Source organism: Nerophis lumbriciformis, linkage group LG06 (assembly GCF_033978685.3).
Source record: "Nerophis lumbriciformis linkage group LG06, RoL_Nlum_v2.1, whole genome shotgun sequence".
Taxonomy (NCBI): domain Eukaryota; kingdom Metazoa; phylum Chordata; class Actinopteri; order Syngnathiformes; family Syngnathidae; genus Nerophis; species Nerophis lumbriciformis.
The window spans coordinates 25,670,593-25,698,105 of record NC_084553.2 but is presented as its reverse complement, the minus strand read 5'-3'; the positions used below and the strand labels follow the sequence as shown (position 1 = coordinate 25,698,105).

At 40.2% G+C, this 27,513-nt stretch overlaps 1 protein-coding gene across 2 annotated transcripts in view; it reads left to right on the top strand.

Moving 5' to 3' along the window:
• trim66 (tripartite motif containing 66) overlaps positions 1–17,386 on the top strand; it is a 30,438-nt gene extending 13,052 nt beyond the window's left edge. The window contains exons 5-17 of one of the 2 annotated variants that reach the window (XM_061963964.1): positions 1,315–1,429; positions 1,660–1,806; positions 2,907–3,003; positions 4,065–4,867; positions 8,085–8,297; positions 8,436–8,565; positions 8,638–8,713; positions 8,782–8,950; positions 11,395–12,236; positions 12,309–12,432; positions 12,512–12,586; positions 16,321–16,473; positions 16,542–17,386. In XM_061963964.1, coding sequence (XP_061819948.1) covers positions 1,315–1,429; positions 1,660–1,806; positions 2,907–3,003; positions 4,065–4,867; positions 8,085–8,297; positions 8,436–8,565; positions 8,638–8,713; positions 8,782–8,950; positions 11,395–12,236; positions 12,309–12,432; positions 12,512–12,586; positions 16,321–16,473; positions 16,542–16,778 — 3,181 coding nt within the window. In that variant the 3' untranslated portion in view covers positions 16,779–17,386. Of the gene's footprint in view, positions 1–1,314; positions 1,430–1,659; positions 1,807–2,885; positions 3,004–4,064; positions 4,868–8,084; positions 8,298–8,435; positions 8,566–8,637; positions 8,714–8,781; positions 8,951–11,394; positions 12,237–12,308; positions 12,433–12,511; positions 12,587–16,320; positions 16,474–16,541 lie in introns of both variants that reach the window. The other variant, XM_061963962.1, reaches the window with a different exon arrangement.
• Positions 17,387–27,513: the final 10,127 nt, after the last annotated feature.

Below are 27,513 nucleotides of genomic sequence, written 5' to 3'. Positions count from 1 at the left end.
ATGATCCAGTATAAGAGCTGTATCAAAAATTGTGATTTTACAAGGATAATACTGCCCATTTTTAAGTCAGAGATATATTTATTCAACAGGATGTTAATAATTGTGGTTCCTGGTGTAGCTGAAAAAACAACACATACATACTTTTTTTTTTATTTACTATTATGGTAACCATGTGGAATAATAAAGAAATATAAAAAAAACAAACACATACTTCAAAGTACAGTATGTTTTCTATAAAATTACTGACAGGACGTGCTAAAATAATCAACGATGTACATTAAAACGCACAAGCCCCGTCGGTCATTTTTTTCCCAGTTACGGGGAGGGATTTGGATGGGATCCATTTTTTGTGTGTTTTTTTGTGTGTAATGTTCTAATGCAGGACATGTTTATTTTGTCTGAAGAATATGTCGCAGGCCAATAAAAAACAAGCTGCGGGCGGCATCAGGCTCCCTGACCACACTTTGGACAACCTTGGTGTAATGTTAGAAAAGGTTTGATTAAATGAAATTAGTCAAACAGAGAACAATCCTACTGTAGGTATGAAAACAGTAACAATCTATTATTAACCATCTGGAATGAAATTAATGTACACTGTCTTTAAGTTGAAGTGAAGTAGGAATTGCTTTTGGTGGCACCTAGTGGTCACAATAAATTATTAAGTTAAGCTCATTAGTAAGTTGTATGATATGGGCGTGTTGGTTACCGGATACTATCTAATAAGCTTCTGGCTTTGTATATGAAAGTAATATGCAACTAAAATTATTTGATACTTGCTTGTATTGACAAATTATTTTAGACTTCAATATTGTTCAATTACTACATATGTCTAGCTTATATGCTTAGCTGTTGTAGCTGCTGGCTAACCATGTTTACCTTTTGGTAATGACTACAATAAACGCGCTGCAGGACTGCTTTTATTAGAGGTTAGATTTTATATCAGATCGTACAACCCTAGAAAAAATAAAACGTAATTTTCCCCCTAAAAAAATACAGAATACTGTGCAATTTTTCCGCTGCAAATAACAACCACCGTAATAACATTTAGATACATTTAATTACATTTATTTGGGGTACCCCCTTGAGATGCAGTATTTTGTTTTCAAGGGGGCCCCTAAATGAATGAATGCTAAATGAATGTTTTCCTGACGGTGTCAATCCAAACTAAGCAATAATGTCTTTGTATCTTTGCTCTTGACCAGATCATCAATACACTCCAGGGGTTTACTTATGTTGTGACCTGTGAATTTATATTACGATCGCCTTTTTTGCCTGTCAGATGAGATTTACTTTGCCTTTTTTGTCTTTTTGTAGGGTTCATGGAGTCAAGATTGCACACAGGAAGGCTGAAAACCAGATTAAAATGGCAAAGATGATTATGATGAATGAGCTTAACAAACGAGCTAACCTATTAATAGAGCAACTGGAGGTAATTACTTTTCCTCTTTCTTTCCTTTTTATCTTTCAGCTAGCCAGTGAATGTAAATTCAAAGAATCAGTAAAGCGTAATAAGTCCTGGGAGCAAACAAATGAGAGGCCATAATGATCTGTCAGAGCAGTTTAAACATTTTGCAAAATATAGGAGAGGAGGAGCCGCCAGAGAGTGTCTCCCAGGGTGTCATAGTCACATGAGACTGGATACATGTTGTTTCACTGCAGAAAATCTCTGAGGACTTTCAGCAGTGTCTGGAGGACCAGCTGCAGGGGGCGATAGAGACGTGTGGCCAGCTGGACCATGTGCAGAAGTTCATAAATTGGGCTACATCTCACCATTGTCAGGGCCCTGTGCTCTTCAGCAGTAGAATGGTACGACAACAAAATAATAAATATATGTTCACTGGGAGAGGGAAGAAGTCTGCAAAACATGCACTGTTAAAATAGTTTACATTCTTTGAGCTTTACAGACATATTTGATAGTATCTGCACATGATGGATACACACACCATAGGACACTGCATCTGCGTTTGTGCTGTAATTCCCTTTACAGATACAAACACACACATTACCCAATTATTCATTGTTATTTCAGTACAGAACACATTTTTTGGTTACCATTGTAAAAAGTCAGAAAATAATTGTACCTTCTCATTTTTTATATACTTTATATGAAGTTAGTATGACATTTCTTAAAGTGGACCTATGATGATTGGAATTTACATTTAAAACACATCCTTGCAGTCTACATAATATGTATTGGATATGCTTTGGTGTCTATTTTGCTCGACAGTCACTTTTATAACCTTTTTCGTAGTCTGTCTGCATGATGTTTGAGTGTGGAGTCGTTCCCAGATTGTAACTGAAACCACACCCCACCCTCTCCAAAAATATCATATTTTATCTTTTGAAAATGTACACTGTTTAAACATATATCTTGAAGTCGTCACTGCTATTTTTTTTAGATACTGTCAGAAATAAACTTCATAAACATTATATCAAATCACCGGGCCAAGCATTAGGTGTACCTGCGCATCCTCAGATTCGATTCAATGAGTGCATAAAATACAGCTGCTTTTAGCTGCATTTATATCACCGCATGTCTGTGTTATTATGCACATGCCAAGATTAAATTAAAATATTGTGTTTTTGGAGCTCCTCCCTCTCTAGCTGAGAGCTTGACCGAATGTAATAAATGTAAATAACCCTGCAAACAGAGGCCTCTAAAACCATATGCAAGCTCATGCCAAAATGCATGAACCTTATGATTTAATGCTCTGACATTGTTTAACACGAGCATCCAACATTGTATCATTTATAAATCAGGAAAAAACTAAATTCATCATGGGTCCCCTTTAAGTGTTAGATTTCTAAAAGACTATATGTTAACTACAAACCAGCTCATGAAAGACTTATCTGTCTTCCAATGTCACTATTTATTGGTCTTTTAGATTTCTATGCAAATCCAACAGTTGCTTGACTCGTCACTGCAGTCTGACACTTGGAGTCCGGTCAAAATCAAGTTCAACTGGGATGCAAGCTACTGGACGAAGCAGATGTCTTCATTAGGTGAAATCAATTATACAGGAATGTGTACCTATGATGATGGTATTGAATGTTCAGTCACCAACCCATGTGAGAATAAGATGTTTTATAACATAATTTTATTTGTGGTTTGTCCTTGGTTCACAAGAAGGCTGTTTTAGTTACACATAAAATCAAATCAACATGGTATTTACTTTTGAGTGAATGTACCGTATTGACCCATATATAACTCAACATTGATATAAAATGACCCCTTTTAAGACCCATCCATCCATCCATCCAAACATTTTCTACCACTTGTCCGTTTCATGGGTTAAGAGGAGGCTGGAGCCTATCCCAGCTGAACTCAGGCCCGTTTTGGAAAAAAAAAAGTTATCCTTTTTTTCAATAATTAGTAAAATAACAACTGATTGTAATTAAAGAATAATATCATATTTTTCTTATCTGCTCAACAGTTTGATGACACTCTTTTAGTCCCGAATATGAGATAAAAACAAAATTCAAAGAAAAAAAAGGTTTTATTCGGGTGAATATGGTACTTTTTCTTTGGTGTCTTTTCCAGAAATAGCCAGTTTAGCCAAAATGGCCTTTTAATTGTATGTTGTTTGTTGTTGCTTGCAAGTTTAGGGGTGCCAAAACCTTTTCCTTCCAAAGGCCAAAGTGAAAATGTGCCAATAGACCGGTGGCCAAATATATCGATTTTAAGCATACAGCAGCACCATGAGTGAGGAGTTTAGCTCCATATGATTTAAGGTAGTGGAGATTCTCACATTCTATTGACGCCAAATAGTTAGCCATGCGGACATGCTATCCATAATAGTATGAGCTTGAAAGAGGTCAGTATGAACATGTTTATGTATTGGGAAGCCACCATTTAGCAGACAAAACAAAATGACTTTGCGGGCCAAAGTTGGCCTGTGGGCCCCACTTTGGGCACCCCTGCACTAGTTTGTCTTGTGGTCTAACGCCATTGAGTTGGTGTGAATGGTCTTTATTTTTATTCTGGAGTAAGAACCTTAAATACCTGTGTAGCCTTAATGTGGATGCTAATATTTATGTCTTACTCTCATACTCTAACTGTGCAGGCCAGCTGACTGTAGAGGGTGGAAGCTGTCCCTACCCTCAGGGCTTGAGTTGTGCCACCGTTCTCAGGCCCCAGCCTATCACCTGCTTGGCTCTCCCGCCCGTGTGCCATAGAGGACGAGAGTCCGCCTGCGGGTACCAGTTGTGCTGCGAGCCCCAGGTGTGTTGCTTGCATGGCATCACTTCTCAGTCAGATCTGGACAAGAGCCAGCTGGGGGCTTCACTCTACAACTCAAGCTATGTTCCACCTGCCATTGCCTCTCGGGTACAGAGTCAGCAGTTGCAGAGGTTGTGGGACCCAAACAACTCCTCTGCCTTGCAAACATCTTCACAATGCCCTTCACCCGCCCCTGTCATGGGACCCCTCCAGATTAATTGTGGTCGTTCACCACAAGCAAGTGCATCCCAGTCCCAGTCTCTGCCTGAATCTCATGTCTATCACCATCACCACAGAGGAAATGTTCCAGTCGGCCATGGTCTTCACAGTGCAGACCACCAGAGGCCACGCCAGAGCCAGATGCACAAGACTTGTCCACGCAAATTGTCAAGCAGTGCAACTCTGCAGGAGGTGCTGGACGATACAGCCGTTGATCAAGACGCCACAGCTGAGGAGAGCTGGGAGGAGCAATGCAGAGTGGACGAGAGTTGTGGACAAGAAGCTGAACATGAGGAGTCGCAGTCCGACAGAAGCCTGCCGAGTCCTGTCCAACAACAACAGAACTTTCAGGATGGTCCAGAAGCAGAACAGAGGAAAGAGCAGAAGAGGACCAGCCCTGCACAGACACTATGTGGTCAAACAAGCCAGGTGAGAGACAGTGATCTCTACTGGGAATTAAGTTGAATGAATTACAATAATCATTATGGGCCCTCTTCTCCCATGTGCTTAAATGAAAAAAGGTGCGCAACTGCACTAATACTGGCTGCGTACCATTCTTCTCTTCGACTTAAATCTGTCACTTAATCCAAATGTGCACTTTTAGTTGAGCAAGCCTTAAATGTGGGCGTTGCCAGTCAAATCTGGCCTTCAGCATATTATCACATTGATTTACTAATTCAAGCAAATTCCCTACACAGGCAATAATGCAAGGAAAATGTTATTTAGGAAACAACCAGGCTAAACCTAACTTAAATAAGAAATATTGATGTTGACTTATTTATTTGGCTGACATAATGCAATAAGGAGCAAGATGATTCCATTTTAATAAACATTTGCAGAGGCCTGAAACTATAAATACACTCTTTAGTTTATTGGCAGAATGATCACTTCCCATAGTTGACAGCTTGCCTGAAAGCAGATGGTAGAACACAAACGAGGTTCTGCTTTTATGAAGAAAGGATGATGGGAAAACAGTTTCACATTTCACTGCAAAGCATCTCAGAATCTAGGCGAGAACACTGTGCCTTTTTACTGACAGAAAAAAACATAGTTGCCCCCTAAAAATTCAAGTGATGCTGGATCACAGAGATGCATTGTTTCTGTGTGTCACAGCCTGTGAATATGACATAAAACCACTTGAGCGTAATCATTTATGTACTTAACTTGCCATTAATGAGCCGCTAAGGGAATAGTAGAACATCATTTCAGCTCTGTTAGTAGCCTGAGCTGTATTCCTACATTCCACATCATTTTCCAAAAGAAGGATTAGAGTCTATTCTGCAGCACATTCATAATCTTTCATATGTCTCCTGAAGAGGCACGGCTCAAGTAAGTGTTTTAATCTCATGATACTCTGTCGGCCTGACCTCAATATGGATGTGTAAAAAAAAAAGAGTGGAAGTGTTTTCAGACTTATAGCCAATGTTTTAAATAATACAACTACTGCTGTCAAATGAGGATTTTTCTAAATCAGATTAATCACACTTTTGAATTTTAATTAAGCATGATGATTCGCAGGTTATTACTTACTTGCATAATTTAAATTAGCTTAAAAAGAGGAGCCCAAGATTTGGACACAAATACAAATGTATTATCAGAATGTCATACAGTAATATTTTTAAATGCCATCCATCCATTTTCTACCGCTTGTCCCGTCCGGGGTCGCTGGGGGTGCTGGAGCCTATCTCAGCTTCCTTTGCTTAAAACTGTTATCTTAAGTCCCACCAGGGTGTATTTAAGTAAAATTTGCCAGTGAGCACAACAGTCAAGTCTCCTCACTCATCTTTGCTCCTATGTATACATTAACCTGATCATTAACCGCTTAACAACCCATGCTGCTATTTACGTAATTATCCGCAGTGATCATTTTGACAGCCCTAATAAATACAATAAAGAAAAATATATTTTTAAAACCTGACCGCGCTGCCCCGCCCCAGCAGATGATGGCGTAAAACACTGCAGAAGCCACCAGAATGTGGGTGTTAAGAGGGTGTTTTTGTTTTATTATTTATCTATGCATGGTGCAATCGTATGTGCGCAGTATTTATTATTTATTTAAAATGTTGATTGCATTAGTACTAGCGTCAATGCTAGCATTAATCTTGAGTAGTGTGCGGTGTGTCTATCAAGACAAGGTTTATTTCAAGACGTGATGCTTTTAACCATGTTTCTTTACCAGTTTGTGGACGGTGTGTACCTTACATTATTCACAGGGAATCGATGGGTGCACCAGATTTACTGCCGCTATCAGCTAATTTCCATTTGTAGTCCCTAATATGACACCACTAACTAACATACAAACTATACATGGGAGAAAAGAAATGACACAACTCCTAAAAACTATAAAATTATGACTTATAAAACGACATCTACTCACACAGAAAACAATACAACACAAAACAACAACATATACAAATATCACATCACACATCTCTCACAATCCCCTGTTATTCAAAAGGAGATCTATAGAACTGTTCATTTATAAAATACATATAAATGATAAATGGGTTATACTTGTATAGCGCTTTTCTACCTTCCAGGTACTCAAAGCGCTTTGACAGTATCACCATATTCACCCATTCACACACACATTCACACACTGATGGCGGGAGCTGCCATGCAAGGCACTAACCAGCAGCCATCAGGAGCAAGGGGTGAAGTGTCCTGCCCAAGGACACAACGGACGTGACTAGGATGGTAGAAGGTGGGGATTGAACCCCAGTAACCAGCAACACTCCGATTGCTGGCACGGCCACTCTACCAACTTCGCCACGCCGTCCCCATGCTGGAAAGTGTAGCATAAAGTGTATGTTCAAAGAGTCCTACAATTCATAATATGCCCAAAGATACAATGCATAAATTGCAAAACACCTACATTAAAATTATTTCAGACCACACCACAATACACACCTATGATGTGCATGTTATAGAATGCATGCTCAAAACCTATAATTTATACAGTGACTAAATTAATGCATACATTTAAAAACTAGACTAAAATACTACAATAATACACAGGTAAAAATAAAGCCATATTTTATTGTAGCTAACTGAGATATTGTATATAACAATGAAATACCAGTTAAAAGTTGACAACATCCATCCATCCATTTCCTACCGCTTATTCCCTTCTGGGTCGCGGGGGCGCTGGAGCCTATCTCAGCTACAATCGGGCGGAAGGCGGGGTACACCCTGGACAAGTTGCCACCTCATCACAGATAGTTGACAACACTGGTTGCTTAATAACCAATTTTTTGCCAGAAATAAAAAAATACTGTAATTTTTTTCAACTTTGCTTGAAAACAAATTATACTTTTACAACAGTAAGGGGCTCCAATAGCAACAATAACAAAACAATAACGTTTTTGCTCGCATCGGTGTTTAATAAGAGGAGCACACTTCTCTCTGAATGGGTCATTTTCATGCGATAACTGATGATGTCATTGCATCAGCAACAGTAAAATATGCACCTTGGTCTCTGAAGAACCACTTACTTTGAATTTACTACAATAGGCTGTGATTGATGTTTTTGTTCACGACGTGTACGCATGCTGCCCGTCTGCTGTTCACTGCATGAACAGGTGCATCCGTGCATGCGGCGCAGCTTGAAACACTGCTCAGTTATGCATGTTTATGATCCGTACAGAGATCCACATCCCTGGAGGTGTCTGCGACAGCCAACAATTGTAGCTCTGAAGTACAGCGGTGCAGGCTCAGCCCGAGTTCAGTGTGCGCTGGTGGGAAACAACGTTCCCAGAGCATCCCTGCAGAGCTAGCAGCCTCACCCGGTGGCTCTTATTGTGAAAGGCCAACAGTATCTACTCACAGCACTGAAGCTGCAAATATGCTAACAAGGAAGGTAAGAGTAGACTGTCAGATGACTCTCATCACGCATGATTTATATTGAGCTTATGTGGCTGGCAAGCACACAAAAACAGATAAGTGTCCCGGGAAGTCTTTCAACGTGCTTTGTAATGGTGATTGTTTTTGTGTTTAGTATCCCAGTGCAGACCCCAAGCAGAGAAGAGCTTCAGATGGTGTGCTTTGCATAGTCAAGGAAAACTCAGCTGACATCGCCGTCACCAGAAGCCGCCGGTTTCCATTACTGTCCTATAAAACTGAGCCAGGTGACTTCCTCATGCCATCACTTCCACCCATATATAAGATGCATTGTTAATAGTTACTTATCTCTTTCTTAGAGCCTTCTTACGTAAATGCTGAGGCTTGTTATGATGCCAAGGAAAAGTGCAGCGTTTCAAGAAATGGCCACAACAGGTGTGTACTGTATGCAGTGGTGTTTTTTTTTAGTTATTTAAGTTGTATCATTTGTTGTCCCTCTGAAGCTGCAAAAATGCTGAACAAGACTTTGGAAGATCCAGAGTTCCAGTAGTGTGCCTTGAGCGCCTGAAAGTTCTTATCTCTCAACTTCCTCCACATGGACGACGGCAGAGCGACCCTTTGCCTGCAAGCACGACAGAGAAGAATGAAACTTTGTTGCATGTAACACAGAAGGTATGTCGAGTACTTCAGGAAAAAGCAGAATATTCTCAGAGGCAAATATTTTATCTTAAGTACAGCTTGTTGTACAAAATACATTTTGGGTTTAGTTCCGGGCAACACCCAGCCACTAGAATCTAATAATAATAATAATAATAATAATAATAATAATAATAATGGATTAGATTTATATAGCGCTTTTCTATCAACTAGATACTCAGAGCGCTCAGAGAAGTGAGAACCCATCATTCATTCACTCCACATTCACACTTCGGTGGTGGTAAGCTACATTTCCAAGCCTAGATAAATGGTTGGTTTGCATCAGGAAGGAGTTCTGGCCTCAAAAATCATGTGAATTACTGTAGAAACTTGCTGTGGTGATTGTTGATGGGAGAAGCCATGAAAACAATAAATTCAATGTATGGATGGGCGATATGCTTTAACATTTAGATCACAATATACAATGGGACCTCGATTTACAAACAAACCCCTCTATTTGCAAACTTTTCGATTTGCAATTTTTTAGATCAAGCCAAATATGCCTTTGTGCGTAAACCATGTGTCTGTGTGTGAACGCTTCATTCAGGTGTCTGCAGGCAAAAAAGCAGGGCACAACTTTTGTTGCAAGGCGGGGCCCTTCACTTAATTTGCTTTTGACAAGTTTTGTCGATTTTGATAACTCAATAAGAGTGCCAAAAACTTTCAGACCAGCGTGGAAAGAAGGAGCAAATCGCTGTGGCGCAAAAAAAAAAGACTACTTGCGAGGAGTACATTCATGGCGCTCACAAGCATGACCACAGCACAACACAGTAAGTAACCACATCAAGTTTTAATTGTAATGAGATTGGTCTTTTGCCAGAGCAGACTTCTATCAGAGCGCGGGAGAAGACATTATCTCTCTTCTTGTTCCACCTCGGTCTCAGCTCTTCCAGGACACAAACACACAGAAACGTTTCCCCCTATGTCCCCGCCCCGTTCCTTCTCCCTCTGTCTGCTGGTTCTCCTCTTCTGCCGATGTTAATGTGGGTGGATTTTACCTTTTTAAATGTTTATTATTGTAGCAATATGGTTGTTAAAGGATCTTTGTGATTTTTGTTTGCGAGGGCACCATAGTGACTTCTGTGTGTGTTGGCAGAGCAGAGCATAAATCAGCTTGTTGTCATTTTGACTTTTTTATTTAATAGAAAGTTGATCCATCACCTCCTTATTATGTTTGTTTGATATACAGTACTGCATAGCACTTTATATTGTGTTCAAAGTGTATACACCTTCATTAAAATAGGGACTTTTGGAGGCTGGAACCGATTATTCATGTCTACATTGTTTCTTATGGGGACATTTGCATCAATATACAAACTTTTTGATTTACAAACCCCGTTCAAGAACCAATTAAGTTTGTAAATCGACGTTCCACTGTATATTGCAGCCTCCTGCGATAATGATGTACATCACAATATATTATTTGGTAAGCAAATGATAATACAACTATTTTACTGCGGTTTACAAAGGCTCGTAATTCGGCTGCTAATATATGTTGCGTCATTTCTGGTTGTATCGTTTTCTCAAACCTATTAATAACCTACTTCATAATTTATTGTTAATATTTGGTTACTTTCTGTTGTTACATCGTTTTATCTACAGTTATGTTAAAATGAACTAAGCACTTATTCTTCTGTTGTTTGGATACTTCACATTCACAGTTTTGGGCGATACCACAAATTTGGGGATGGATCCAATACCAAGTAGCTACAGGGGCAGTATTGATCATACCAATGGTGACACTGAAACTTTATTTTTTCAAGATTATAGAATGATAACATTTTTAGTCAGTTCTAATCAGATAAAAACACAGGAGGGCGGTGTAACAATATCACTTATTTGAATGATTTCCTACCATCGGCCCTGATTGTATTCAGTTGGGTTTCCTTTGTCTAGGGATGTAATCAATAACAAAATGACAAAAGATTTAACCACTGTATCGACTATATCGCGATACTATACTTGGTATTGTTACTGTCAATATTTGTATCTGCTTTTGTTTACATTCAAGCGGTTAGCATGGCTTATTGTATCCTCCTACAGTGTGTAGTGTAGCATGTGTAGCTATTCCTCGTCCTCCAGTGATAATGACACCTGTAAAAAAGTATTTGCCGCCATAGAGGCAAGAATTGCTAAATTAGAAACAGCTTTTGCACTGAGGAGGGACATCAGCCGCTAGTGAGAATGCTACAGTGAGCTGAGACGCGGTAGTTCACTTGTCGCTGTCAAATTTGCGAGACACAGCTAGAATTTGTCATTAATATGCATTATCACAATATGACGATAGTATTCATTTATATCGGATATATTGCACAATTCTAGTACATATGGAGTTTTTTTTCTCATTCCATTTTTGATCCAAAAGTCTGAAGTAGACCCGATTGATTGTATTCAGGGTGACATTGTTCTTTTTCTTTAAGGGGATGTCTAGAGGCCTTGAGCCCACTAAGACCCACTCAGTTGCATCATCACTGTATGCAGACAAACACCAGTTGCTCACAGCTGACAGTGAGTGGGATCATTGCGCAAGAGCCAGCTCTCCTAAAGCATCCATGCTGACACCTGCTGACCCTCAGCACAGTCACTCTCCACTTGATCATGACTCGGACTCCGATCCCAGGTCAGTCTCAGAAGAAGTCTTTCAAGCTGACTCGCAACTCGACTCGGACACGTCACCCGAGTTTTCATTTGAGGCTGAATTGGATGATGCAGAGAAGGAGAATCCAGTTCTGAAACGCGCCGAAGGAACTGGTGTTATGGGGGATTCTGAGTCAAGTCTCGAATGTGGTGTAGACCCAGAAACAGCTTTGGGAGCTGGATTAGACGATGAACAGGAAGGACAGGATGTTGATGCAGAGTCAGGTGCCGCAGATACAGAGTCAGATGCCCAACCAGAATTTGACCCCATGTTCCCGGCAGAAACAGATTCAGACATTGTGTCCGATCAGATTCTGGACTCTCAGGACTCCGTGGAGTCTGAGATTGACATAGATTCAGAGCATGAACAGACAACAGATGATCCACAACCTCTACGCTCTGACTTAGAGGAGGAGTCCCCCATTGGACCTGGTCAGAGGCCACTTCTGATTGCGAACCCCGTTTTGCCGAGGCGGGCAGAAGAAATCGAAGAGGAAAACACAGAAAATGAGAGCGAGGACTTCTGTGCGGTGTGTCTGATTGGCGGGGAGCTTCTCTGCTGCGATCGTTGTCCAAAGGTTTACCATCTGTCGTGTCACATCCCACCTCTGATTCGGTTCCCTACGTAAGTAACCGAGTCTTATTGTAACTGATCAAACCCTGAACTTCTAAGCATGTGTTAATTTGTTATGTTCAGAGGTGACTGGCTGTGCAGTCTTTGCAGAGACGTTGTGCAGGCAGAGTGTGAATATGACTGTGAGACCAGAAGAACATCTGGGGAGCACACACCAGTTCCTTGCTTGTCTCTGTGTGATCAGAGAGTAAGTCACTCATCATGCTCACTTTCCATAAGGTTTTGTTTCTAATGAGGCTTTTTGGTTTTTTGTCTACTTTTTGCAGAAATGTGAGCGGCTAACCCTCCTGATCCTCAGTAACCAGCTGAGCGCGCCCTTTCATGAGCCTGTCAGTCCACTTGTGAGTGTTTTCCCTGCTTTGTCTTTGAGTCTCCACTTCTTGTGGGGGAGCGAGCAGCAGAGGATATTTTCATTATTTGGGTCTACACTCTAGTATTCATGTTAGAACAATACACACGTCTGCAGCTAGGTGGCAGCAGTGCTCAATCTTACAAACAGGCTCCCAGCTCTACTCAGTACAAGTAGTAGTAAGTACACAGCAACACATGTGTACAGAGCTAACGGAGGTGAGTGTCGGATTTGACAGGAAACTCCCCCGTTTAATGGTGGCTCAGTCCAGAGCGCATATCCTGGAGGAAGGCGCGAACTGACAGACTAACGTTAAGAGGAGAATAGTGTTGCCGAGCCAACCAGAAGAGGATTTTTTTTCGTGAAGGTATAATCAGGGCTGTTCCAGGTTAAATTGGAGCCCTAATCAAACATGAATTTAATTTGATGCATGTTTTGTCCTATAATTAATTCAGGGGACATAAATAATTCAATACTTTTTTTTGTGCAAAGTAACCATTTTGACGTCATTACAATTGGCAGCACGGTGTCGCAGTGGATAGCGCTCATGCTTCACAGCAAGAAGGTCCTGGCTTCGATTATAGGCTAAGGCTCTTTCTGTGTGGAGTTTGCTTGTTAGCTCCCCGTGACTGGGTGAGTTCTTTCTGGGTACTCCGGCTTCCTCCCACCTCCAAAGACATGCACCTGGGGATAGGTTGAATGGCACTTAATTGGCGCCTAGTGTGTAAATGTTGTCTATCTGTGTTGGCCCTGCGCTGAGGTGGTGACTTGTACATGGTGTACCTGAGTGCAGCTAGGAACCCCCTCCCCGAGAGGGACAAGCGGTAGAAAATGGAAGGATGGAACAATAATAAAACATAAATGTATATACCTGGCTTCATCATCTCCAACTGGGATTTGAACCCAGTACCTTTTTGCCTTTGCCATGAGGAGAAATCTGCGTTATATTGATGGAGCACAAAGCGACCAGAAATACTGTAGGTTTGCGGTAAAATTTCATATGAAACACCCGGTCATTCATTCATTGACATTTTACATTCACTTCTTCACGCAAAAGGAGGGCCCTTTATGCACAGCACATGTTCTGCCTCGAAAAATTGGGTAACATTCTGGTAAAGAAATCTGAGAATGTGATGACACTGGGAAAGAAGGACAACATATGCCAGTGGAATGTGTATTGTTTTATTTGCTATTTGAAGCAAATAGACTCTCATTTTATTAAAACAGTTTCGTGATGACATCAAATTTCATCAACTTTGGAATTAAGGGTGTTTATTTTATTTCAAAGATAATATACAAATACATTTTGTTCGTTGACGTCACATCGTGGTCAAAGTAGTGCGAAAACGAGCGCGTCACTTGTTGCGTCCATGCTAATAAATGAGCCAAACCAAACCTGTGTGTTGTTTGACTGAATAAAAGTTAGCCTGTGGCCTCTGAAAGGTTATTTTCCTCGTGGCATCAAAGAGTAACTGGTGTGACAATGCCGCACGTCGGCTGTTGTTGTGATCCCAGAATGCCGAGAAGGCGCTTCCAGGCAGGAAGGAGGTTGTTTCAATTCAAACAACTTTATTAATCCCTCAAGGGGCAATTGTTTAAGGTAATTAGGAACCAGGCAGAAGAAATGCAATAGGTCTAGCAGGAAACTAGAAGGCAACATAGACTAAATCAGTGATTCTCAAACTGTGGTACGTGTACCACTAGTGATACGGGGGCTCCATCGAGTGGTACGCCAGAAAAAAAGCACTTGATTAATGTTTTGTTTGAGTTTGAGTTCATTTTCCTATATTCAAACACAGTGTTACTGTTCAAACTGTGTGTAATGTTACAGTGGCCAAAAATAATGAATATACTGCTTTGTTTTTAATGAATGCTTAGGCTACTACACTACTGTATTTTAATGTTGGTCATTATGGGGACAGTTGGGAGAGTGGCTGTGCCAGCAATCTAAGGTTTCCTGGTTCAATCCCCACCTTCTACCATCCTAGTTACGTCCGTTGTGTCCTTGAGCAAGACACTTCACCCTTGCTCCTGATGGGTCCTGGTTAGGGCCTTGCATGGCAGCTCCCGCCATCAGTGTGTGAATGTGTGTGTGAATGGGTAAATGTGGAAATAGTGTCAAAGTGCTTTGAGTTCCTTAAAGGGGAACATTATCACCAGACCTATGTAAGCGTCAATATATACCTTGATGTTGCAGAAAAAAGACCATATATTTTTTTAACCGATTTCCGAACTCTAAATGGGTGAATTTTGGCGAATTAAACGCCTTTCTAATATTCGCTCTCGGAGCGATGACGTCACAACGTGGCGTCACATCGGGAAGCAATCCGCCATTTTCTCAAACACCGAGTCAAATCAGCTCTGTTATTTTCCGTTTTTTCGACTGTTTTCCGTACCTTGGAGACATCATGCCTCGTCGGTGTGTTGTCGGAGGGTGGAACAACACGAACAGGGACAGATTCAAGTTGCACCAGTGGCCCAAAAATGCGAAAGTGGCAAGAAATTGGACGTTTGTTCCGCACACTTTACCGACGAAAGCTATGCTCCGACAGAGATGGCAAGAATGTGTGGATATCCTGCGACACTGGAGTGTGTGAGCAATTCAGGGACAAAGGACTTCGGTAGCACGGCAAGCAATGGCGGCAGTTTGTTCCCGCAGACGAGCGAGCTAAACCCCCTATCGACCCTAGCTTGGACACATCAGCTTTCAGGAAAAGAGCGCGGATGAGGGTATGTCTACAGAATATATTAATTGATGAAAATTGGGCTGTCTGCACTCTCAAAGTGCATGTTGTTGCCAAATGTATTTCATATGCTGTAAACCTAGTTCATAGTTGTTAGTTTCCTTTAATGCCAAACAAACACATACCAATCGTTGGTTAGAAGGCGATCGCCGAATTCGTCCTCGCTTTCTCCCGTGTCGCTGGCTGTCGTTTCGTTTGTCGGTTTCGCATGCATACGGTTCAAACCGATATGGCTCAATAGCTTCAGTTTCTTCTTCAATTTCGTTTTCGCTACCTGCCTCCACAACCATCCGTTTCAATACATGCGTAATCTGTTGAATCGCTTAAACCGCTGAAATCCGAGTCTGAATCCGAGCTAATGTCGCTATAGCTTGCTGTTCTTTCCGCTATGTTTGTTTGTGTTGGCTTCACTATGTGACGTCACAGGAAAATGGACGGGTGTTTATAACGATGGTTAAAATCAGGCACATTGAAGCTTTTTTTAGGGATATTGCGTGATGGGTAAAATTTTGAAAAAAACTTCGAAAAATATAATAAGCCACTGGGAACTGATTTTTAATGGTTTTAACCATTCTGAAATTGTGATAATGTTCCCCTTTAAAAAAGGGAGAAAAGCGCTATACAAATATTTACCATTTACCATTCTGGTGTTTTTTTCTGAGGTGGTACTTGGTGAAAAAAGGAAGAGAAGCACTGTACTAAATAATGAACCAGCAACAATAAGGAACAGCTGTGAAGCAGGACAAGGAACAGAAAGTAAAGATGCTGCAAAACACAGAGCCCAAAAAGCTAAAACTGACAAAAAAAAGAGCACCAGGATTGGAAGTGATACTTAACACAGAAAAATAACGAACAAAGTCCAAACTGTCATGTAGGATTATGACAACTGGTTTGGTGTAACAAAACACAACGCCTTGATGTAAAGATTATGATGAACTTGGATTCATATCCAAATGTTAACTGCTGCTGCATCCTTGTGTAGGCTCGTCATTACTATCAGATCATCAAGAGACCCATTGACCTGTCTGTGATCCGAGCCAAACTCAGCAAGAGGAGCACGCAACACTACAAGTCACCTGACCAGTTTGTGGCTGATGTCTATCTCATGTTCCACAACTGTGCAAAGTTCAACTATGTAAGTTGTCCGCTACACAAACTTGTGTTCATTTGCCTCATGTTGATTGTGTTGTTGTCTGGACGCAGCCTGATTCAGAGGTGGCGCAGGCAGGCCGCAGCCTGGAGGCCTTTTTTGCCACCAAGCTGGAGGAAGTTTTCCCAGGCCAAGTTTTCCCAGCGCTTGAGCCAGACAGTGATAGCGATGAGTATGATGAGGCCTACCGAGCAGCTGACGCTGGGTTCCCCTGGCCGGAGAGGAGGGAGCAGTGCCACAGGAAGAGAAAGAGAAGACAGTCGCTTAAGTCGAGAAGACATCTCTTCTAACTTCTTTTTTTGAAGTTTGGTATTTTTGTCGAGGAATGTTTGTGTTTTTATTCTATATTTCTAAGAAAGAATAAGGCTGTGCATCGCTTAGCTCTACTGCCTCATGCCCAAAATATGGGTTTGCATGTTCTACCTGTGCTTGCATGGGTTCTCTCCGGGTACCCCGGTTTTCTTCCACAGTCCAAAAACATTTGCTATGTTAACTACAAGCTAAAGGTGTGAAAGATTGTCTGCCTCTGTGTGTCACCCGAAAGCCCCTTTTCCACTGCATGGTACCCACTCTGACTTACTGTACTACCAAGGACTAGTAGGTACTGTTGTAGATGTTATGTAGAGTAGATGTTCCAAGCATGCAAGCCCTACATTATGAGTGAAGTAAATGACTGCTGATCACTCGCTGGTCAAACAAACTTATTGACATCACAGAAATACTTCAGCATGAAATGACAAAATGACAAATGCACTTGGAATTAGCTCACTCTGTTGTTGTGCCTTCATTTTGGATGCTGCAATGTTAGACTCCACAGTCTCCATTCTGTTGCATTGGTCCATTTTCTTGCTGCCCTCAATCTTCTCTTGAATAAAATGTCTCTATTTATCATGGCCAACTGTCACAGTCTCCCCCATTCTTGTTTGTCTCTTGTCTTGATGTGATTTAATGCCTTCTGGTTGTTGCTGTTTCACACCACGACTCAGACGGTACTATTTGGAAATGGTAAACCAACCTTCTGTACATAAAACAAGATGTGAGCCAGTACTGTGCTGTGGAGAAGGGGCCTGTGTGAGCTGGGATAGGCTCTAGCAGTATATCATGCATGGAAGTAGCAAGACCACACAGAGACCACAGATTTCCACCCTTTCTGAAATATTTGTCACATGCAAAAAATAAGAGGCTTCAAAAAGATGACATTTTTTAATGTATATATCATGACATTGTTATGATCTGAAATAAAGTAGGCCTACTGCCATCTGATGGCAGGCAATATAACATCTAAACTGACATGTTGGACCCAAGCAACACATTTTTTTGCATTGAGTTTTACAGCATAAAGTTGAAATAAATAGCACAATCATGGCTGCTACATATCATATTTTACTCATAATTTCCCCTTGACACAGTAAACATCACTTGCCTGTACTATTTCTACCTGGTATGATGTACCGTGATGTTTGCTTATGTACAAAAATGTGTTTTTCGTGTTATTAACGTTACAGCACTTTGATATATTGTATTTACTGCCTAAACAAATGCCCACTATTATGTAAGGGTACTTACTGTACATGTGCAAATGTGTCTTGTTCTGATTGTCAGGTACTTTTCTTTCATAGTTAACTTTTTTGTGTTTGTTGTTTTGTACAGTCTTCTGTTGACCAGAACACACACACATGTATATATATATATATACCGGTATATACACATACACTGGTTATAGTGTTGTATATGTATACACATATATACATACTGTATGTATATATATATATATATATATATACAAAACCCAAAACCAGTAAAGTTGGCACGTTGTGTAAATCGTAAATAAAAACAGAATACAATGATTTGCAAATCATGTTCATTCTTATATTCAATTGAATAGACTGCAAAAACAAGATATTTAATGTTCGAACTGAGAAACTTATTTTTTTGGGGGCAAATATCATTAACTTATAATTTAATGGCAGCAACACATTGCAAAAGAGTTGGCACAGGGACATTTTACCAGTGTGTTACATGGCCTTTCCTTTTAACAACACTCAGTAAACGTTTGAGAACTGAGGAGACCAATTTTTGAAGCTTTTCAGGTGGAATTCTTTCCCATTCTTGCTTGATGTACAGCTTAAGTTGTTCAACAGTCCGGGGTCTCCGTTGTGGTATTTTAGGCTTCATAATGCGCCACACATTTTCAATGGGAGACAGGTCTGGACTACAGGCAGGCCAGTCTAGTACCCGCACTCTTTTACTATGAAGCCACGTTGATGTAACACATGCAGAATGTGGCTTGGCATTGTCTTGCTGAAATAAGCAGGGGCGTCCATGATAACATTGCTTAGATGGCAACAGATGTTGCTCCAAAACCTGTATGTACCTTTCAGCATTAATGGTGTCTTCACAGATGTGTAAGTTACCCATGCCTTGGGCACTAATACACCCCCATACCATCACAGATGCTGGCTTTTGAACTTTGCGTCTAGAACAATCCGGATGGTTCTTTTACTTTACACAGGTTCCAAAAACAAATAGAAATGTGGACTCGCCAGACAACAGAACACTTTTCTACTTTGCATCAGTCCATCTTAGATGAGCTCAGGCCCAGCGAAGCCGGCGGTTTCTGGGTGTTGTTGATGAATGGCTTTCGCTTTGCATATTAGAGTTTTAACTTGCACTTACAGATGTAGCGACCAACTGTACTTACGGACAGTGGTTTTCTGGTGATCCTGAGTCCATGTGGTGATATCCTTTACACACTGATCGAAGGTCCATAATATCATCGCTTACGTGCAGTGATTTCTCCAGATTCTCTGAACCTTTAGATATTACAGACCGTAGATGGTGAAATCTCTAAATTCCTTGCAATAGGTCATTGAGAAATGTTATTAAACTGTTCGAAAATTTTCTCACACATTTGTTCACAAAGTGGTGACCCTCGCCCCGTCCTTGTTTGTGAATGACTGAGCATTTCATGGAAGCTGCTTTTTTACCCAATCATGGCACCCACCTGTTCCCAATTAGCCTGTTCACCTGTGGGATGTTCCAAATAAGTGTTCCTCAACTTTCTCAGTCTTTTTTGCCACTTGTGCCAGCTTTTTTGAAACATGTTGCAGGCATCAAATTCCAAATGAGCTAATATTTGCAAAAAATAACAAAGTTTACCAGTTGGAATGTTAAGTTTCTTGTCTATGCAGTGTATTCAATTGAATATAGGTTGAACATGATTTGCAAATCATTGTATTCTGTTTTTATTTACAATTTACACAACGTGCCAACTTTACTGGTTTTGGGTTTTGTACATATGTATATGTAAATATATACATATGTACAGTATATATTTACATATACATATGCATGTATATATATATACATGTGTGTGTGTGTATATATATATATATATATATATATATATATATATATATATATATATATATATATATATATATATATATATACATACATATGCATGTATATATATACACACAGCAATCTGTAAATACTTTATATAGTAGTAAACAAAGGCACATATTCTATACTATATTTAAGCAAATTGTGTCCCTCAATCAATGGTCTAAGTACTTTATTGACACAAAAAAAATAAAAGATGGACCTATGTGTAAGATGATTTTTTTTTTTTTTGTATAAATTTTTTTTTTAGAAAACGCAGGCTTTTGTAATCTTTAATATTAAATGCAGTGTACAAATAAAGGGTCTCCACCAATAAATGCCGAGTCCTTAAAAAAAAAAGGATCCAAATGTAATTATCAGTGCCCCTAATTGAATTAATTGGTGGCATTTGAGGATTGCATTCGTGATACATTTAACAAATATGCTTGTCTTTGGTGATAAAATATTTTGATTTTATCTGTGCAAAAAAAAGGATTGCCCAGTGACTTAAATATCCCACACCCAGTTATGTTGTTCAATGTTGACAATCATGACAATGTAATCATATATGTCACTGTTAGTTTTACACAAGTTGTAGGCCGTGACGACAGTATTGCAAATGTACTTTTAATACAAGCTTGCTTCCTGTGGCAAATTATTTGGGAAGTTTAAGTTTTATTTCTATCTTTATTTTTTAAAACTGAGCCGTAAACTTACATAATAAAAAAGAGAACATTCATGTCAGATGTCGGCCATTCTTTAAGATCAGAGCTTTGGTCAGCGGGAAGCTTGCTACATTTCATTGTTGTGACCTTCCAGTCAGCAGAGTCATATACTACAGAATGCTAATTAGGCCTTGCTGTAACAATTGCTAAAAGCACTGAAAGCAAAACGATCACTGACTAGTGCAGCATTCTGTGAAATAACATCACTTAGAGACTTGCAGCTTTACAGGAATATTGTGTATGATCCTTTTATTTGATGAGCTGACATATTTGTGCTGTAGCTATTCATCAATAATACAACACAAACACATTTTTAAAAACAAACATTAGCCACAATATACACAAGCCAATATCCAACAAAGAAAAATGCATAGACATTTAGTTTTTTATCTTGCATTAATAATCTCCTGAGAACCAATGTCCTCTGCAGTGGACATTTGATTTTATGTTTTTAGTCTACTGCAGGTATTCTCAAACTGAGGTACGCCGGCTCCTTCTAGTGGTAATCGTTTGATTAAAGTAGTGTTTTATTTTCCTATATTCAAACAGTGTTACTATTCAAACTGTGATGTTACAGTGGCCAGAAATATCCATCCATCCATCCATCTTTCCATTTTCTACCGCTTGTCCCTTACGGGGTCGCGGGGGGGTGCTGGAGTCTATCTCAGCTATCAAACTTGTTAAATAACCCCGCTTGTTTTTAATGAGTACTTAGGCACACTACGCTACTGTATTTTAATGTTGGTCATTATGGTGGTACTTGGAAAGACACGTTTATTTTAAGGTGGTACTTGGTGAAAAAAGTTTGAGAACCACAGGTTTACTGCATTTCTTGTGTCAGTTACAAATTTGGATGCAAAACTAAAACGTGCACTGCTTAGGATGTTGGTTCTCAGGAGGTTAAATGATTGTCCTGGGTGAAAATAGGCCACCATTTTTTTGGTCATAAAATGTATTTCCACCTGCCATCTGTTTTGACATTTAGGGGCCCTCTTGAAAACGAGATGCTGTATCTCAAGGAGCTATATGTTATTGTTTACTAGTTTTGATGACCCACCTTATCTTTCCTCTGATTGGCCAGTCCGTAATGTTTCACCCTTACCTTAGCCAATTGTGACTCATCATACAAACACCAACCAATCATCATGGATTTTCTCTGTATGTATGGCATACTTGCCAACCTTAAGACCTCCGATTTCGGGAGGGGGGCGTAATTGGGGACGGGGCGTGGTTGGGGGCGTGGTTAAGGGGGGAGGAGTATATTTACAGCTATAATTCACTAAGTCAAGTATTTCATATTATATATATATATATATATATATATATATATATATATATATATATATATATATATATATATATATATATATACATACAAGTAATACTTGACTTTCAGTGAATTCTAGCTATAAATATATATTTATTTTATTATATATATATATATATATATATATATATATATATATATATATATATATATATATATATATATATAAAATAAACACTTGAATTTCAGTGTTCATTTATTTACACATATACACACAGATAACACTCATCTACTCATTGTTGAGTTAAAGGTTGAATTGTCCATCCTTGTTCTATTCTCTGTAACTATTTTTCTAACCATGCTGATGATGCATTGATGTGTGGCACGCACAAAAGTGCTTTCATCAAATGCACTAGATGGCAGTATTGTCCTGTTCAAGAGTGTCACAACATTGCTGTTTACGGCAGACGAACTGCTTTACGGTAGACGTGACTGCTGTTGTTGTGTGTTGTTGCCGCGCTGGGTCTGGGAGGACGTTAATGAAACTGCCTAACAATAAACCCACATAAGAAACCAAGAACTCGCCCTCTATCATTCTACAGTTATAACGTGATTGGGCAGGTACGCTGTTTATTTTGTGCGAAAGCGGACTCAGGTCCGCATGGACCTGAGTCCGCTTGAATTTCGGGAGATTTTCGGGAGAAAATTTGTCCCGGGAGGTTTCGGGAGAGGTGCTGAATTTCAGGAGTCTCCCGGAAAATCCGGGAGGGTTGGCAAGTGTGATGTATGGATGTTCTTATTTATGCAGGTATCATTGTATTTTCTCCATATTTTTTGGGCCTGGATTTGCAGTCCATTTTCTCTCTTTGTAGCTTTAATGTAAGCTACAGGAAAAGCTACCCGTTAAAAAAGTAGCTATGCTACCGCCAAGCTAAAAATGTAGTTAAGCTACGTAGCTTAGCTACATCACTGCACCTGGGCTATAGAAATAAAGGAGAAGAGAGCTGATTGGAGGAAAGAAGGGTCAGGGCAAGACACAGGTGTAACTTAGGACACCAACAAGCACACGGGGAACCAAACACAAGTCAAGCAGAAACAGATCATGACAGTACCCTCCCCACAAGGAACACATTCCAGACGTCCCAAAAATCCAAAAACAAGAACATTTCCAAACTTGAAAAAAATAAAGCCATAGGTCAAACATAAAAAGTGTGGACTTTCCAGACAAGGCCATGATGGTAAGGCCAGCGTAATCGACGGGAGGCCCCTGGGGGCCAGCCTGTGACAGTAAGGCAGTACAGTGCATCTGTAAAGTATTCACAGCGCTTCTCTTTTTCCACATTTTGTTATGTTGCAGCCTTATTCCAATACATTCCTTTTTTGTCCTCAAAATTCTACAGAAAACACCCCGTAATGACAATGTAAAAAGGTTGAATTTTTTTTTTTTTTTTTTGCAAATGTACCAAATGTACATAAGGAGTCACCATCAACACCGGGGTCCCACAGGGATGTGTGTTGAGCCCTTTCCTGTACACACTCTACACCAATGACTGCCGTAGCATCTCACCCACCACAACATACAGGTAAAAGCCAGTAAATTAGAATATTTTGAAAAACTTGATTTATTTCAGTAATTGCATTCAAAAGGTGTAACTTGTACATTATATTTATTCATTGCACACAGACTGATGCATTCAAATGTTTATTTCATTTAATTTTGATGATTTGAAGTGGCAACAAATGAAAATCCAAAATTCCGTGTGTCACAAAATTAGAATATTACTTAAGGCTAATACAAAAAAGGGATTTTTAGAAATGTTGGCCAACTGAAAAGTATGAAAATGAAAAATATGAGCATGTACAATACTCAATACTTGGTTGGAGCTCCTTTTGCCTCAATTACTGCGTTAATGCGGCGTGGCATGGAGTCGATGAGTTTCTGGCACTGCTCAGGTGTTATGAGAGCCCAGGTTGCTCTGATAGTGGCCTTCAACTCTTCTGCGTTTTTGGGTCTGGCATTCTGCATCTTCCTTTTCACAATACCCCACAGATTTTCTATGGGGCTAAGGTCAGGGGAGTTGGCGGGCCAATTTAGAACAGAAATACTATGGTCCGTAAACCAGGCACGGGTAGATTTTGTGCTGTGTGCAGGCGCCAAGTCCTGTTGGAACTTGAAATCTCCATCTCCATAGAGCAGGTCAGCAGCAGGAAGCATGAAGTGCTCTAAAACTTGCTGGTAGACGGCTGCGTTGACCCTGGATCTCAGGAAACAGAGTGGACCGACACCAGCAGATGACATGGCACCCCAAACCATCACCCAACCATGCAAATTTTGCATTTCCTTTGGAAATCGAGGTCCCAGAGTCTGGAGGAAGACAGGAGAGGCACAGGATCCACGTTGCCTGAAGTCTAGTGTAAAGTTTCCACCATCAATGATGGTTTGGGGTGCCATGTCATCTGCTGGTGTCGGTCCACTCTGTTTCCTGAGATCCAGGGTCAACGCAGCCGTCTACCAGCAAGTTTTAGAGCACTTCATGCTTCCTGCTGCTGACCTGCTCTATGGAGATGGAGATTTCAAGTTCCAACAGGACTTGGCGCCTGCACACAGCGCAAAATCTACCCGTGCCTGGTTTACGGACCATGGTATTTCTGTTCTAAATTGGCCCGCCAACTCCCCTGACCTTAGCCCCATAGAAAATCTGTGGGGTATTGTGAAAAGGAAGATGCAGAATGCCAGACCCAAAAACGCAGAAGAGTTGAAGGCCACTATCAGAGCAACCTGGGCTCTCATAACACCTGAGCAGTGCCAGAAACTCATCGACTCCATGCCACGCCGCATTAACGCAGTAATTGAGGCAAAAGGAGCTCCAACCAAGTATTGAGTATTGTACATGCTCATATTTTTCATTTTCATACTTTTCAGTTGGCCAACATTTCTAAAAATCCCTTTTTTGTATTAGCCTTAAGTAATATTCTAATTTTGTGACACACGGAATTTTGGATTTTCATTTGTTGCCACTTCAAATCATCAAAATTAAATGAAATAAACATTTGAATGCATCAGTCTGTGTGCAATGAATAAATATAATGTACAAGTTACACCTTTTGAATGCAATTACTGAAATATTCTATTTACTGGCTTTTACCTGTACTTAAAATACTCAGATGACACAGCCATTCTTGCACTCCTCTTCAACAGTCAATCCATCCTGGACTATCATAACACAGTCAAACATTTCACAGAGTCATGCACAGCTAGTTATCTGGAAATCAATGTCAATAAAACAGAATAAATATGGTTCAATCCCCCTCACCACAGCACCCCATCATCATAAACACACAAACAGTTCAAACAGTTGACACTTTTAAACACCTGGACAATAAACTCACCTTTGATCAGCACACCACGGACATTCAAAAAAGAAGTCAACAAAGACTGTCAGCCATCTATAAACTTAAAGGACTATACGTTGCACCTCACCTCCTGTTACTATACCAAAGCATCGTTCAACCCATCCTTCTGTACTGTTCCACACGTTTTTTCACTATGCTTTCTGTAACCAACCGGACCAAACTCACACGCATTACAAACATAGCAGCTAAAATCATCGGCCTACCCACACCAAACATCTCAGATAAACCACAGGTCCATCATTCGACTGGCAAAAACAATAGTCCAGGATATGACTCACCCACTACACCAATACATCATCCCACTACCATCAGGGCGCAGGTACAGAACTATCAAATTCCGGAGGGCCCGCCTCGGGAAAAGCCTGATCCCTGCAGCTATAGCCGCCCTAAACAGCAGGCCCGGCCGACCTGCCTGACAAGCCTGTAAATGTGTTGGTCATGTATGATGTCTTTTTGTTATTTATGTTTGTGATGTGTAATGTCTATTGTTCAAATGTACGGCAGTGAAAAGGAATTTCCGCAACGGGGACCAATAAATCTAAATCAAATCAAATCAAAAAGCTTTTGCTCAATACTCTGTTGATGCACCTTTGGTAATTACAGCCTTGAGACTTTTCGAATATGATGCCACAAGCTTGGCACACCTATCTTTGGGCAGTTTCTCCCCTTCCTCCTTGCAGCACCTCTCAAGCTCCATCAGATTGGATGGGAAGCGTTAGTTTTCATCCAGCATGTCTCTGTACATTGCTGATTTTTCTTTTGTTTTAACAAATTTGAAAAAGAAAACCAAAATAAACATTTTAAGGGGTATTGTCGAAAATGAAAAAAAGAGAAGCGCTGGGAATACTTTTTGGATGCACTGAAGGGCCAGAGTTGGGCAGCTGAAGTCCTGCCTTTGGGCTGCCGCGTAGCCGGTGTTCTGAGAAAATGTGCTACTGGTAAAAAATGACTACCCAACGGTACTGAGCGTGCGCACAAATGCAGGTTCCCTCGAAAAAAATAAACCATAGCAAATAAGGTAAAAAAAGAATCTGTATTGTGGTTATTTTCAGCATTATTTTATACATACCAGGGAACAAAACAAAAACGGTATAAACCTTGACTCACCTACAATGCATGACTGGTTGTTTGTCAGATAGACAAAATGAATGTTAACACAAAAGCTTGCCCTAGGATCTATTTTGGACATAGTCTGAAGATGTCCTCCCAATCCGTTAATTACTTATGTTTCTATCTAATATAAAAACATTTTTTTATAATGCAGCACTTTTCAGGACACTGGAACTTTCCACTGGACTTTCCAATCTTGAGTAAGTAAACTCAAGAGTTGAGCAATAGTTTTTTTCTAATCCCCCCAGGATGTATCCTGTTAGTAAACTGCCATCTATTGAAGGACTCAAATTATATTACATTATTGGATTTTTAGAAGAATTGATCATTACATTGTACATATAGGGTCAAATTATCATACAATAATTATCATACGCCTGCAACACCGCTTGGTCTCCAGCACAGGAGTTTTAACAATACCATTGCTTGTTTTTAGCTTGTCTTTGCTAGCAAGCAAGCAAGCAGAACACATAAACAGCTGTTAAATATAACACTTAATTACTTGTCGCCATGTAGGTACAAACCCCGTTTCCATATGAGTTGGGAAATTGTGTTAGATGTAAATATAAACGTAATACAATGATTTGCAAATCATTTTCAACCCATATTCAGTTGAATATGCTACAAATACAACATATTTGATGTTCAAACTGATAAACATTTTTTTTGTGTGCAAATAATCATTAACAGGTGAACAGGCAAATTGGGAACAGGTGGGTGCCATGATTGGGTATAAAAGTAGATTCCATGAAATGCTCAGTCATTCACAAACAAGGATGGGGCGAGGGTCACCACTTTGTCAACAAATGCATGCGCAAATTGTTGAACAGTTTAAGAAAAACCTTTCTCAACCAGCTATTGCAAGGAATTTAGGGATTTCACCATCTACGGTCCGTAATATCATCAAAGGGTTCAGAGAATCTGGAGAAATCACTGCACGTAAGCAGCTAAGCCCGTGACCTTCGATCCCTCATGCTGTACTGCATCAACAAGCGACATCAGTGTGTAAAGGATATCACCACATGGGCTCAGGAACACTTCAGAAACCAACGCAAAGTTGAAAAGCCAGCATCTGTGATGGTATGGGGGTGTATTAGTGCCCAAGACATGGGTAACTTACACATC